Source organism: Centroberyx affinis, unplaced genomic scaffold, assembly GCF_046629955.1.
Source record: "Centroberyx affinis isolate AG114_WGS23_722 - 3 ecotype Tasmania unplaced genomic scaffold, CSIRO-AGI_Caff_v1 ptg005510l_1, whole genome shotgun sequence".
NCBI lineage: Eukaryota > Metazoa > Chordata > Actinopteri > Beryciformes > Berycidae > Centroberyx > Centroberyx affinis.
Genome location: NW_027282766.1, coordinates 51,514 through 65,519, shown reverse-complemented (window position 1 = coordinate 65,519; position 14,006 = coordinate 51,514). Strand labels below are relative to the sequence as shown.

Here is a 14,006-nt window from a genome sequence, read left to right as displayed (position 1 = left end):
TTCCACCACTGTATACAGGCAGCAGCTATGGACGACAGCAGATGTCATCTCAACTGTCATGTTGGTGTTGTATTTACATGAGTTTTCAGTGTCATTGCAGGCCGTTGTATCAACATCTGTTCAACATCTAAATGCTTGCTGGGAAAGATTACAGTCTGTACTTTGACCTCATTGTTTTCATTTCATGTCATGTCACACCTAATGGCACAGAACACCAGCCCCCTCTCCAAATAGGACATGTTTTGCTACATAATATCTGACTATATGATCATTAATGAGGAATTTTCTCGGTCATGTTTATGCTGCTTTTAATGGTACTACTATCATTCCTGAGCTGTATCAAATGTTTTACTATTTAGATATAGTGTGCGTACTTGTTGTCATTGTTGTTATTGGTAGTTTTATTGTTGTTGTTTCATTGTTGTAGTTTGCTTGTTTTTTTTTGTTGTTGTTATTTTCTGTTTCTTTTTGCCTTTGATTTTAAATACATTATTGTTTTGCATTATGATGTAATGTTTACTTGTGTGGACCCCAGGAAGAGTAGTTGCTACCTTGGCGGTGGCTAATGGGGATCCAAATAAATAAATAAAATAAAAATTTTGCATCCAAAGTGAAAAAATTCTGGAACCAAAACTTTGAACTATGAGTTATGGGTCTAGTTTTTTTTACCCTCAATTTAAAGCTGACCGTTTATAGTTTCACCTCAGATTTGATGTATGATTCTATATCCTATATTACGAGCACAGAGCCACAACATACCATAATGTGTTGCTGCTCAAATTCCTCTGGAGTTCACTGTTCCTGTGCCAGAAAGCTCTGAGCTGATTGGTGGAAGCCTGTTCTTATGGAGTTGCAGCGGCCAATCCCTGAGGACCTCTTCTCCAGATGTCTGTGAAACTGCCTGCCTGCTGTGTGTGTGTGTGTGTGTGTGTGTGTGTTCTGTGTTTTTGACAGTCTTGTAGAAACCTAGAAAAGTGGTTGCTTGTCATTTTCTGCAGAGGAGAAGTTTTATTTTGGGGATTTTAAGTAATTATCCACAGCATTTTCACATAAATGTTTCCTTCTCTCTATCACTGATGCAACACAACAGTGATTCAACCTATATCCAGTTCATAAAGCTTCTAAACAGCTGGTGTCTGGTTCCTCTTTTCTGGGAAAAAATCCTCTGCCACACAGGAAGTGATGCGTTTTAGGTTTTTAGGTTTGTTTGGAATAAACAGAAGAAGAAGAACTGGGTAGTTAGCATGAGCAGCGATAGCCTCCATGGCTGAACAGACAAAGAACAGAGCGCCACCTACAGACACTCCAACTGCAGCATCAGAAAATCCAAGCTCCGCCCACACTGTTTGATTGACAGGTGGAGACAAAATCAGATAAACAAGGAACTCGAGGATTACCACTTTAAGGATAAAGTTTAATTTGTTCATTCGTTTCGTTCGTTTCTTTATTCACACATATAAAAAATTAAAAGAAAAGGATACAATATATAATTTGCAAGTGAATGTGAAGGAGAATTGCCAAAAAACATAAACAAAATAATAATTACAGCAATGTAAAATACACAATTAAATATGTTTAGACATAGTAAAAAACGGAGACATAGTTCAGCATAGTCCTTGACAACAATGCATCCCATAACACCCATCTATTACACAAGTATAAAGAATCAGTCATAGTCATAAGACACACACACACACACACACACCAAGAATACTCATTCATAATACATGCAAGTATACACAAACACTATCATTAACAGACTGAGAGTAGACACTCATGTGATATGGCTTATTGAGTTTTCATAAGACAAGAAAGATAGAGAAGAATATACACACAAATAATATGGAAAATAGCCCATATGGAAAATATTGGTTAGTTAGGAGAAGTGATTTCAGGGCTCTTTTGAACTGCTGTGAAGACATATTCAAAAAATGTAATGGCAGAGAATTCCATATTTTGGACCTCTTGGTAGAATATACTGAACTGAGATTGGGAAATACGGGAATGGTGGTGGTGGTGGTGGTGGGGGGGGGGGGGGTGGTCTAAGTTTGAGGTTGGGTTTAAAAGTTATAGGGCATGAATGTGGTCAGTGGAATGCATTTCCAGGTATAGTCATACAAACATGCCGTGTGCTGCGTGTTTATGTGTTCCCTGCGTGTGTATTTGTGTGTTTAATGAGTGCGGGCCATAAGTGAGGTCATAATGGCGAGGGTTACGCAAGTACGCGAGATGGTTTATAATTGCTTCCAGGATGTTTTCCCCCCCCAAAATGCCAGAAATTGCTGCGATGTTCCCACACAGTCCCTCTGTGTCTCCGCTGCATCCTACATGGAACCGGGCCTCCCAGATGTTTACCGCATTATATTCGAAAATGCCATAACCGAAAATAGACAGAAGTCTACGGCTGATTTGTTCCCACAAGAAATGTCCGACGTGTCCGTTGTAATGGTTAGCGATCGTTTCAAAAAGTCAACCGGGTACATGTATTTTCTCTTTTTTTCTTTGACTTTCCCCCCTCCTCTCGTCTCCACTCCCACATTCCTTGGCTTCTCTCCCTCTTCTCTCCGGTCTCTGGGGGTTAATAGATAGAGGAGCTGGATATGTCTTTATGCACCGACAGGGCAACAAGATGATTTTAACACCCATCCTGAAACCCATTGTGGTAACACCTTACAATAAGGGTCACCTAGTTAAGGGTTAGTTAATGCTTAATAAGCATTAACTAACCCTTAATTAACAGTTAACTCATGTGTAATTTACTAATGGTGTTCATGTTAACTAAGGTATTAATTTTTACATTATTTAATAGTCATCTTCATAAACTATTAAATAATGTATAAATTATACCTTAGTTAACATGAACACCATTAGTAAATTACACATGAGTTAACTGTTAATTAAGGGTTAGTTAATGCTTATTAAGCATTAACTAACCCTTATTAAGCAGTAACTAACCCTTATTAAGCATTAACTAACCCTTATTAAGCATTAACTAACCCTTATTAAGCATTAACTAACCCTTATTAAGCATTAACTAACCCTTATTAAGCATTAACTAACCCTATACTGAACCAAATTTTACAGAAGCAATTGGTACAAGAGGCTTCATAATTACCCCTGATGTACAGTGTAATTAACAGCCTCACAAACTATAATTACAATAATAATAATGATAATAATAATGATACTACTACTACTACTACTAATAATAATAATGATTACCCCTGATGTACAGTGTAATTAACAGCCTCACAAACTATAATTACAATAATAATAATGATAATAATAATGATACTACTACTACTACTAATAATAATATTAATGATAATCATTTAAAAATAGGAACCACAAAAGTGAGATTAACAGCCCTGCAAACTGTAATAATAATAATAATAATAATGATAACAATAATAATACTAAGAACAAGAAGAAGTAGAAGAAGAAGAAGAAGAAGAAGAAGAAGAGCTTAAAAATAGGAACCACAAAAGTGAGATTAACAGCCCCGCAAACTGTAATAATAATAATGATAATAATAATAACAATAATAATACTAAAAAGAAGAAGTAGAAGAAGATGAAGAAGAGTTTAAAAATAGGAACCACAAAAGAAGAAATGAAACTCTTAACCATTTTTACATGATAGACAAAGGGAGACGCTTTGAATTTCAGAATATGATTAAAAGTCTGTCTTTTTCAACCACAAACATTTTGATAACCATATTCAATATATATTCAAAGAGCAAATGAGGGTTTTGTAAATGTAGTTTCTGATGTTTTCAATACTAGAATATGTTTAGTTGATACGTGTGCGTGAAAATATGGATTACAGCATGATGAAGGTGTGGAAAATAACAGCAATAAAACTATAAAAAGACAAAGAAATGAATCCAGAAGATGTGATGATATGAGATGAGATGATATGAGATGAGATGAAAATGGACCAGACATATGAAATATAAGTGGCAAAATTCTTAAAAATATCAACACATATGTAATATATAACAAATGAGAAAGATATGAGAATATGAAGGAAACAAATATGTGAATTTACAATACTGAGTGAAAATTACGCTGCGTGTGTGTGTGTATACGTGTGAGTTGAAACATATTGTTCCTGTTTAGTCACTATAGTATCCTGTTTCTTTAGAATTTGATGAATGGTGGTCATTACTCATTTTCTCGACAATATGCACTGACTATATGTGAATACCAGTATCTTACTCAGTTGAGCTGTTGCCGGTGCTATAACCATATATGGTCATGATGATGGAAAGCTCTTTTCGAGTCTGTTCTTTCATGCACATTCAGTAGAGAGAGCAAACTGTTCATTTCAATTCAATTTAGTTGGAGTCGTAGGTTGGACATATATAGATGTCAGGTAGCCATGCCTTATTCTCTCACATGTCCGGTTCTTATCCTATATATAGGTGTGGAATATTCAGTCCTTTTGCACTGCCTGAGGATCAGTTTGTTCTGTTCCCTGAATAGAAGCTTTAAATTCTCCCAAGTTTCTTCACAAATCCCCCAGCAACCACAGCTGGCACCATCTTGGAGGTCTATTGGAGAATTGCAAAATAATAGCTAAATATATAACAACCAGGCTAGAAAAAGATCCCTGAAAACATATCTGTGGGTATAGGTTCTTCAGTAACGTTGCAAAGTAAAAGTGATTAGTCTGACGTAGATCTGTTTCCAAAACATGTAGCTTGAGAAGCGTCAGTTCAGTTAACCTGAATACGCACTTGGTTTTTGCTTTTATTAGCTAGCTAACTTATAAGCAATTTTAGCTCCTGTGCAAATCAAATGCGTTGTTAACCAGACAGTGATGGACAGCTGATCAGATACTGGTTAGCTAGCTCTCAAGCTGACATGATCTAAACGCAAACTCGATCAGCTGTATCGAAATGATCAAAAGAAGCACAGAGATTAACCATGACTATTCAATACTGTAACGGTAGAGTAACGTTTAGAAATACAATCAGCTATTTTCGTCCATTGTAGCCTACTGCCGGTCACTTCCCGAATAGTTTGCTAGGATTGCTACAATAATACAATACAATAACTCAAATTGTAGCATTATAGCTAAGCTAAGGATGACAACATGTTCTATCTGGGCAGAAAAACAAACCAAAAGTGCTTGTGCAAGAATCTTTTTTTTAAAATCAGAGCCAATCAATGCTCAGCAAGGTCTTGTTAGCTCACGATTTACTGTATAACGAGAATTTCTCCAAAACTCTGTTACTTGAACCAGAGGTATATGACTAAGCCCAGTGTTGCCAACTCTTTTCCAAGGAAAGTAGCTGTTGGCTGCTCAAAAAGTCGCTAGAAGTATAGGCCTAGCAAGAGTTGCCGTCATGCTAATTTGCATATGACGCTCTCAGCAGAGGAAGGGGGTCTACGCTGTGTGTGGGAAACACTGTGATCATCGGACCACACTGGATTAGACAAGCAAATAGAGCATTCCTGAATCAGCCGTGCCAATTTATTGCCAAATGCTTTGGGATTCAACACAAACACCATAGTCAGAGAAAGTCGCCAGATTTGTCGCTAGTCGCTTTTAATAATGATAATAATAATAATAATAATAATAATAATAATAAGAGACTTTATTTGTATAGCACCTTTCATACAAGAAATGCAGCTCAAAGTGCTTTACAACAAAGAAATTCCATGCATGAAAATAGACATAGAATGAGCATAACATAAGATGGAAAAACCCACTGAATAATAATAAAAATAAAGTTAAGAAATAGAGTACATATAATGCATAGAATCAAGTAAAATACAACATTTTAAAAGAAGTGCAGCAGTGCATAAGTGCGAAGCAAAGTGCAAAAAAGTTTAAGGCCTGTATCAGGAAAGTCATAGCTAGTTAAAGGCTAACAGTGAGAAAGCCCCCTATAAGGATAAGTTCAAAAGGAGCAAATCGTTCTAGGATCCACCATCACCAGAGGGGCGGGATCACCGACCGGAGTGACGAGAAGAAAAGTTCGTCCAACTCCCCATCATCTTCAGTCTGAGCAATCTCCGTCCCGTTGATAAAGACCAAGCCCACTCCTCAGCCTGACAAACTCAGCCTTACCACTTTGAACCTGGACGAAAATCTCATATAAAGCAGCTTTTCTCTCGCTCGAGTTGTTTAAAAGACGCCAAGGAAGGAAGGAAGGACTATTTTTTTGGTGTTTATTAAGTTTAAGTGCTGATATGGCCTTTCTGAAGACTGCGCTTTATCTGGGATTCTGCCTGTCCGTCTGGGTGATGACTACAGCAGGTAAAACCACATAATATAGATAGATAGATAGATAGAAAGATAGATAGATAGATTATGGTATTTTTTTTTTACCTTTTTGTTGTTGATTTTTTTTTTTATCTCCCATGGTATCATCATAATCCTATAAATATTCCTACAGTGACTTATAGTGTAGGCCTACCTATAGTGCTCAATAGTGAGTTTATAGTGAATATAGTGAATTTATCACACTTTATGATGTTTTCATCTCCTATGATATCACTATAATATTCCTATAGGGTGTAGCTTTACTGTGATAATTGTAGGCTATATCATCCTTTTAAAATGTATTATAAGATTACCATAGTTCCTATTATTATTATTATTATTATTATTATTGGTATTATTGTTGTTGTTGTTGTTGTTGTTGTTGTTACTAGAGGCATATTCAATTAAATTAAGTGATTGATTTTTGCTGAGCTTATTATGTCGCTGGTTTTAGAATTATTAGGCTACTTAGATAAACGTTTTCAAAGTTTTCTGCTTAAGTGTGAAGTGGCTGCTGCTCTGTAACAGTCTGTTCTTTTGGCTCAGACTCTTGGCTTGGGTTTCTGTCAAAATCTGACTTTGATTGGGGCTTGTTCACGTGAAAAAAAGCTGGATGTTTTAGTCTCTTTCTCCCCTTCTTTTCTATCTCTTAACTGATTTATGATGGTTCCTTTTTGACCAAATCACAAAGTTATCAGTTATCAGGTATCTGTTCTGGGAGATAAACTCCAGAATAAAAGGAAGAGAAAGAACAAAAGAAGTGTAGGACTGAATTTATAAAATACTAAACAACACTGACAAACCAGGGAGGGAGAACAGTTTTAGGTGACAGAAGCGCTTCGGCTTAGTTATGGAAAGTCAAGGAATAATCATTGAACTTTTTCTATGGTAATATGATATGATATGATGTGATGATGATGATGATTTGATGTGTTGCTCATGTTGTCCTAGATGCGGACTCAGTACCCAAAGCGGAGAATGTGCATTGGGTGTCTTTCGACTTCAAAACCATCCTCAACTGGACTTCCACACCAAGTGACTCCACATACACCGTCATGTTCTCTGGGTGAGTGCACACACACACACACACACACACATGCACACTCAAACACATATCATACTGTATTGTGTGTTTTATTGTATTGTATTGTATTGTAGGCTTGATGATGATAACTGGAAGGAGAGTCGTGGCTGCATCCAAATATCAGAGTCAGAATGTGATATGACCAACGACCTCTCACCTCTGGACAGGTGGGAACAGAGCTCTATTCTATTCTATTCTATTGATTAGACTGAGTTGATTAAAGTGAATTGAGCCCACATCTGTGGATTATGTATTATATATTTGTGAATTCCTATTGGATAGGACCTACACTGCTGACATCCAATCAGAAGCTGCTGGGAACGACTACGACCTGTTGGAGTTGCCTCACACATTTTCCCCAAACTTCAACCCTTATAAAGAGAGTAGGTACTCACATACACACACTAACACACACACACACTTTGCCACCACGCATGAATCCTCATAGAGATCGTAGATACGCACACACACACAGACAACACATAAACACACCTAAATGCACACACGTACAACACTAACAACACACACACACACACATACATTCTGTCATCACACATCAACCTTTAATACAGATTGGACATTAAAAACTTGGTCAGAGCGTCATGAGTTTGATTTCTAGAATCAGTTTCAACTTCAATAAATTCAATCATTCCATACAAATTACATACAAGTCCCAAGTCACCAGAACCCAAGTCAAGTCTTCTCTTCATGCATCAAGTCAAGTTTCAAGCGATTAAAACTCGAGTCCAAGTTGTACCAACTAATGGTCACACAACTGTGATGAAGACTTATACATGTTAGAAACCACACATGATATATTAAAGGGGCATTAAGTATAATCTATGGCCTTTCTTTATTGGCGACCAGTAGCTCATACAGGGTTCACAGGTCTGGAAAGAAAAAATGAATTTGATCATTTCCAGGTCTTGAATAGTTTATGAATTTGAAAAAAATGTCTGTAAAAGTATGGAAAATGTTACGGTTCAGGTCCGATACACACATAATTCTAGCTTTTATGTTGTTGTAGAGCCACTTTGAGTCCACAGTTTTTGTTGATGTGAAGAATAATGTTCAAATAGAGGGACGCTCTTATTACCCAGCCACTGTCAGCATGCATTATATCAAATACCCACCAAAATCAAATCCAGTCAAGAACATAGGGTCTGGGAAAAATATGGAATTTTAAAATGGAAACCGTGTAGGAACCCTGCCAATCATCTCACATATTCTGATATTTGTCTCTGTGAAGAACAATCTTCATCTATACAGTGATATGACCTAGTTAGCAGGGGCAAGATGTCTATCTGCGTAAATCATATTGACCACCGGACAATGTAATAATGTCAAGGGTTCCCCAATGACTCAATCCAGGATCTCCATTCAACAGGTTGTTTATTGTAACACACGACTCCCAGTACACACACTGCTGACTGTGCTAACCCATGCAACTCACCTAGCTAACTCAAGGACCCCCAACGAAGGCCCCCCCCACGGTGGTTCTCTGACTGTCTAACTGAAAATACATTCACATAACATCACATTACAACAGACAAAATCTTCAAAACAAATCAAGGTCTGGAAAAAGTATGGGTTTTTTTGAATTGAAAATGTGTAGGAACCCTGTCATAACATCACACTAACCCTATCGGTAAGTTCTAGGAATAAACCCTTACTGATTCCTGTTCATTTCTCTCTTGTTCAGGTCAGATCGGTGCTCCGTCCTTCAAAGTGGAGACTGCCAAGGATAACAGAGTAAATCTCCGCATTGCCGATCCTCTCACTAGTATCTATAAAGACGGAAAACTGCTTACTGTCAGAGACGTTCTCCAGCGCGACCTCAAGTACAAGATCAGCTACCACAAGGCCGGAACCACTGGGAAGGTATTCTGTCACGCAAACACCGACTCTCACGAATGAACGCGAACCCTACGTTAAAGAAGTGTTCCACTTAGTTTGAACATGACCATGAGTAGTTCTTACGTAGGCGAAATAGTTCAAGCAATGTTGACCTTAGGTATTACCTTAGGTCGTGTAGCTTCCTCCATGATAAAACCCCCAAAATCGGCGATTCCCTGTTATCTGCTGCTCCAGGTAGAGGAGATTGGAGAATTGTGTTTTTCTCAATTCTTATCTCTCCATTCACTGGCATTATATGGCGGAACAGGTCTAGGAATCACACTTCTAGCTAAAGTTCTACTCAAGTGTAACACTGAAATCCGGTCGGAGGAAACTTATGCTGATGGAATGGAGAAAGTAGTATGTTTGCCAATGATTGTAAATAGGCAGAGAGTCCGTTTTTTTAATATATATTGTCAGAATTTGCTTTGTTTGTGTCCGCTTATGTGCTAAAATACATACAGTGGCAGTGAATGGAGAGGTTAAAAAACACAATTCTCCAATCTCCTCTACCGGAGCAACAGATAGCAGAGAATCAACGACTTTGGTGTTATGTCCAGAAAGCTACACAACCCAAGGTCCAACATCACTCTAAAGATATTTGGGCACAGAGCCAACAACACATAGTTTGAACTGGCCAGCTCTATGCTGCACCCTGAGCCAATTTACCTTCGTAAAAAGAGAGGAGTATAAAGTGAAGAAGTTCTGGACGTTTCGAGATAACTTTGACCCATTTGTTCTGGGATGTTTGCAATCTGCTTTTCAGTGCTTTCTGGGCACTGGTGAACCATGAGTTGCAGGCATAATGAAAGTAGCTTTGCATTAGGGCCCCTGCCAAAGTTTTTAAGGCTTGAGCAACCAAGAATTTGGAAACTCATGAAAACAAACCTTCTGATTAATCTTAGCAAGCTCTTGAGACATACTTTCACCAGAGAGGCTTTCTTTAAGAACACAGCCTACAAGAAACCTTTCTCCTAAACCAGGGCATTTCTGAATCCCCTGTAAACCTAACTTTGATAAAGTAGTAACAACATTAACAGACCAATATATACATTTCTCACCTCATAAAAAAACTTTTTTAAACCATTTTCACAGTTGTCTTTGCTGTTGCATTGTGTAAATCCATTCGACAGCACAAACTGTGTGCTAGTAGTTGTATTTTCCCCTCACTTGAATAACAGGTATTACACATGATAGACTCTGCTGTACTACCAAATGCAGATTTTTCTTTTATTTAACTAGTTTATTCCCATTGTGATAAAAAAAAAAATCTTTCTTCTAGGGAGACCTGGCCAAGAAAGCAGCATCAAATGAAAGTTTTAAATTCTGTTTAAAATGTGAAATTTTAAAATTCAGTAATTTAAATGGTAATTATCAAATCATGAAGTCAAACTAAAAGCAGTTCTGAACAAAGCAGAAGATATTTAGATTATCTGTAACACTTTACAATAAGGGTAAATTAATTAAGGGTTAGTTAATGCTTAATAAGGGAACTAACTAATGTGTTGGGTAATAATTTACTAATGGTGTTCATTTTAACTAAGGTATTAATTTATACATTATTTAATAATTTATAAAGATGACTATTAAATAATGTATAAATTATTACCATAGTTAACATGAACACCATTAGTAAATGATTACCAGACACATTAGTTAACTGTTAATTAAGGGTTAGTTAATGCTTATTAAGCATTAACTAACCCTTAATTAATGTACCCTTATTGTAAAGTGTTACCAGATTATCCAACTAGCAACGAATAAACCTACAACCTTGATTGTAATATTGGAAATTATGTATAGAAAGCATTACCTGTGTACATTTAATTTATTTATATATACATAGATACCCAGCCAGCAGTTGACAGACAGCAATGTGGAGGAGGAGGTCAAATTCAACGTCAACCCAAACAAACAGAAAGTTTTCACATTAGGATATTATGGCACGGTTAAAAATCATATTAAAACAGCTTTGGAAAACTGTTTGAGCTGATGTCAGAAAGATATTTAGCTCCTGATTTCACAACATGATGCAGGCACAACATCTATTCAGCATCTAAACGTTCACTGGGTAAAGATAGATAGCTGATTGATTGACATTTAATATTCTTTCCCAATAGAGAGAGACCACATCTGACTCCAGCATAGCTGAGATGTCTATGCTGGATGCAGGAGAGAGATACTGCTTCACAGTGGCGGCCTTCATCCCCTCCAGACCCAAAGCGACCCAGCTTGGAGCCTGGAGCAAGCAGCAGTGTATAGAGGGAAAAGACAGCCCCCTGCAAGGTGTGTACACTCTACATCTGCATATACCATAGAGGCTATATAGTATGTCCATATAGAGATGAAGGTAAATCTTGGCTATGAAGGTAAATCTTGGTCATTATTAGGCAAGAGCAAATGAAATGTTAAAGCTGCAGTAAGCAATATCAGACCTAACCAATCCTGAAATTAATGTGTGCTATGTGGAAATTTCATTGAGACATAATAGTATAAACCAATATCCACACAAACTTGCTACCTGCCTCTTCACTTGTCATTGTGGGACATGTAACCTTCAGTGGGAGAAAGTTCTGTCAAAGTGAGACTGGTAACCGGCGACACTTCTCAGTATTTATCCTTCCATTTGTCCTTCATAGGCCTCCGTAGTGCAGTGGCTTTGCTGTGTGTTATTTACAAATGTGTTTCGGTTTCTGTCGCCCTCTAGTGGTCAGAAAAATTGCTTATTGCAGCCTTAATGATCCTGGTGGGGAAATTGTTGAAGTCGTTGCAGCAGCAGCTAGTAAAGGTTCACCAGATAGATCTGAGGGGTCGTGAGATGATTAATGGAAGAGGAAAGAAGAAAAAACAAAGTTCTGATACACAAATTGTTTCTGTTTTCAGTTTTTGGACTTTTTCTCTAATCTTTGATCTTTGCTGAAATAATGGATCATTTGAACATTTATTGAAATGAAACCATGTGAGGTTTAGAGGGAAAAATCACTATTTGGTGGAGCTGTTAACAACTCATAGACATCTGAAATGTGACCCGACTACACACTGCTTTTTGTAAGACGTCAAAAGCCAAAAAGGTTGGAAACCACTGGTTTCATCTTTAACAATGTGTTGTATTTTAAAAGCTTGTTATATTATCCATTGTGTCAAATCTCCATCTGAAAAGTAACTAAAGCTGTCAAATAAATGTAGTGGAGTAGAAAGTACAATATTTCCCTCTGAAATGTAGTGGAGTGGAAGTATAAAGTAGCATCAAATGGAAATACTCAAGTACAAATATCTCAAAATTGTACTTAAGTACAGTACTTGAGTAAATGTACTTAGTTACTTTCCACCACTGTAAGTTAGTAAGTAAGTAAGTAAGTTAGTAAGTAAGTAAGTGTAAAATAGCGGTTTGCCTATGTTTTTGCACCTCAGTTGCTTGAGCTAAGAGTGCAGATTTTTCATCTGTTCACGAAGAAGTTCGTGCAAATCAAGTTGTGACATGAAAACGCCCTTGAAAAGCCCCTTTAAAACTGTATGGAAGGGTGGAAAAGCCTCGTAAACAGCATTAAGACCACCATGGGACACTAAAACTCTCCACTGAAACCGTCTCCACATACAGTATATACCCGACCTTACTGTTATGCAGAAGCATCTTCATACCAGCACTTTTGTTCATTAAAATCCATAAACCGATGAATGAATCAATCACTGTGCTCCCCTCAACCCCCAGAGCTGAGTGTCGGAGCGCTGGTCGGCGGGCTCTTCGTCCTGCTCATACTCATCATCATCATCGTCACGGTGACAGTCCTCTGCTGCACACGCTGCCAAAGACCGAGAAACAAGACCCTCCAAACGCAAGCAACAGCCTAAGATGTGTGTGTGCGTGTATATGTGTGTGTATCTGAAGTACAGGGAGCAGGTCTCGCGTTAGTTTTCTATCTGTAGTCTAGATCTGTCAGAAACTCATAAACAAGCTTTTAAATGGCATTCTGTTCTATCCATTGTATGTTTATAGATGAAATTTCTACGTTAAGTTTGTTCTTTCCGCTGTGTTGATGGTACATTTATTTTGTATATTTATTATTTATTTTCATCGTTTCCCTGGGGCTTTACACCCTTGCTCAGCAGTTTATAGGAATTGTAAACATTAGACACCAAAGCATGTATTCATTACAATTATTGAATTCGCAAATGCTGATTTATTCTTCTGTTGAACTTCTGAGTAACTTGTAAATTGCTTAAATCATATATTCCTTCATTCAGTGGTTCCTCTCCATCCTGATAGCCACTATGTCTTTTATTACTGTTACCTTTCTTAAACTTTTGTTGATCAAAAGGATGGAAAAGCAATAAAATGTAAAAATGAAAGTTGTTTTTTGTTTTTTTTTGTATCTGAAGGTTTGAAGAGTGGAAACAAAATCCCCAAAAAATCACATTTTGGCATGACAAAGAGGTTTTCCCACTATCTTAAAATCATTCTAGTGGCTGTAATAATATCTACCATGACGACTGAAAATTCACCATCATATACAGTATAACCTATTGGATAACGATCTACCGGGGACACGTGGATGACTCTTTGGTGTCTATGTTCTCATCACTTAACAGGGAACTTGACCAAAAACCTGTATTCACTTCTTTTTTCCAGTTCAAGGTGAATTAGGCTACAATAAAAATACCTCACTGGCCTCAATCTGCTTCCCACTAATGGCTAATGTTCAGTCCTCTGCCCCCACCTAGTGGACCACTAGCCAGGCATATTCAATCAAAA

At 37.4% G+C, this 14,006-nt stretch overlaps 1 protein-coding gene across 1 annotated transcript; it reads left to right on the top strand.

The window, feature by feature from the left end:
* The first annotated feature begins 6,028 nt into the window (after positions 1-6,028).
* On the top strand, positions 6,029-13,577 carry LOC139667417 (tissue factor-like). Its single transcript, XM_071546867.1, has 7 exons — positions 6,029-6,270; positions 7,228-7,342; positions 7,435-7,527; positions 7,643-7,743; positions 9,063-9,241; positions 11,377-11,542; positions 12,966-13,577. The coding sequence occupies exons 1-7, from the start codon at positions 6,204-6,206 to the stop codon at positions 13,103-13,105; spliced, it is 861 nt and encodes a 286-aa protein (XP_071402968.1). The 5' UTR covers positions 6,029-6,203; the 3' UTR covers positions 13,106-13,577.
* Positions 13,578-14,006: the final 429 nt, after the last annotated feature.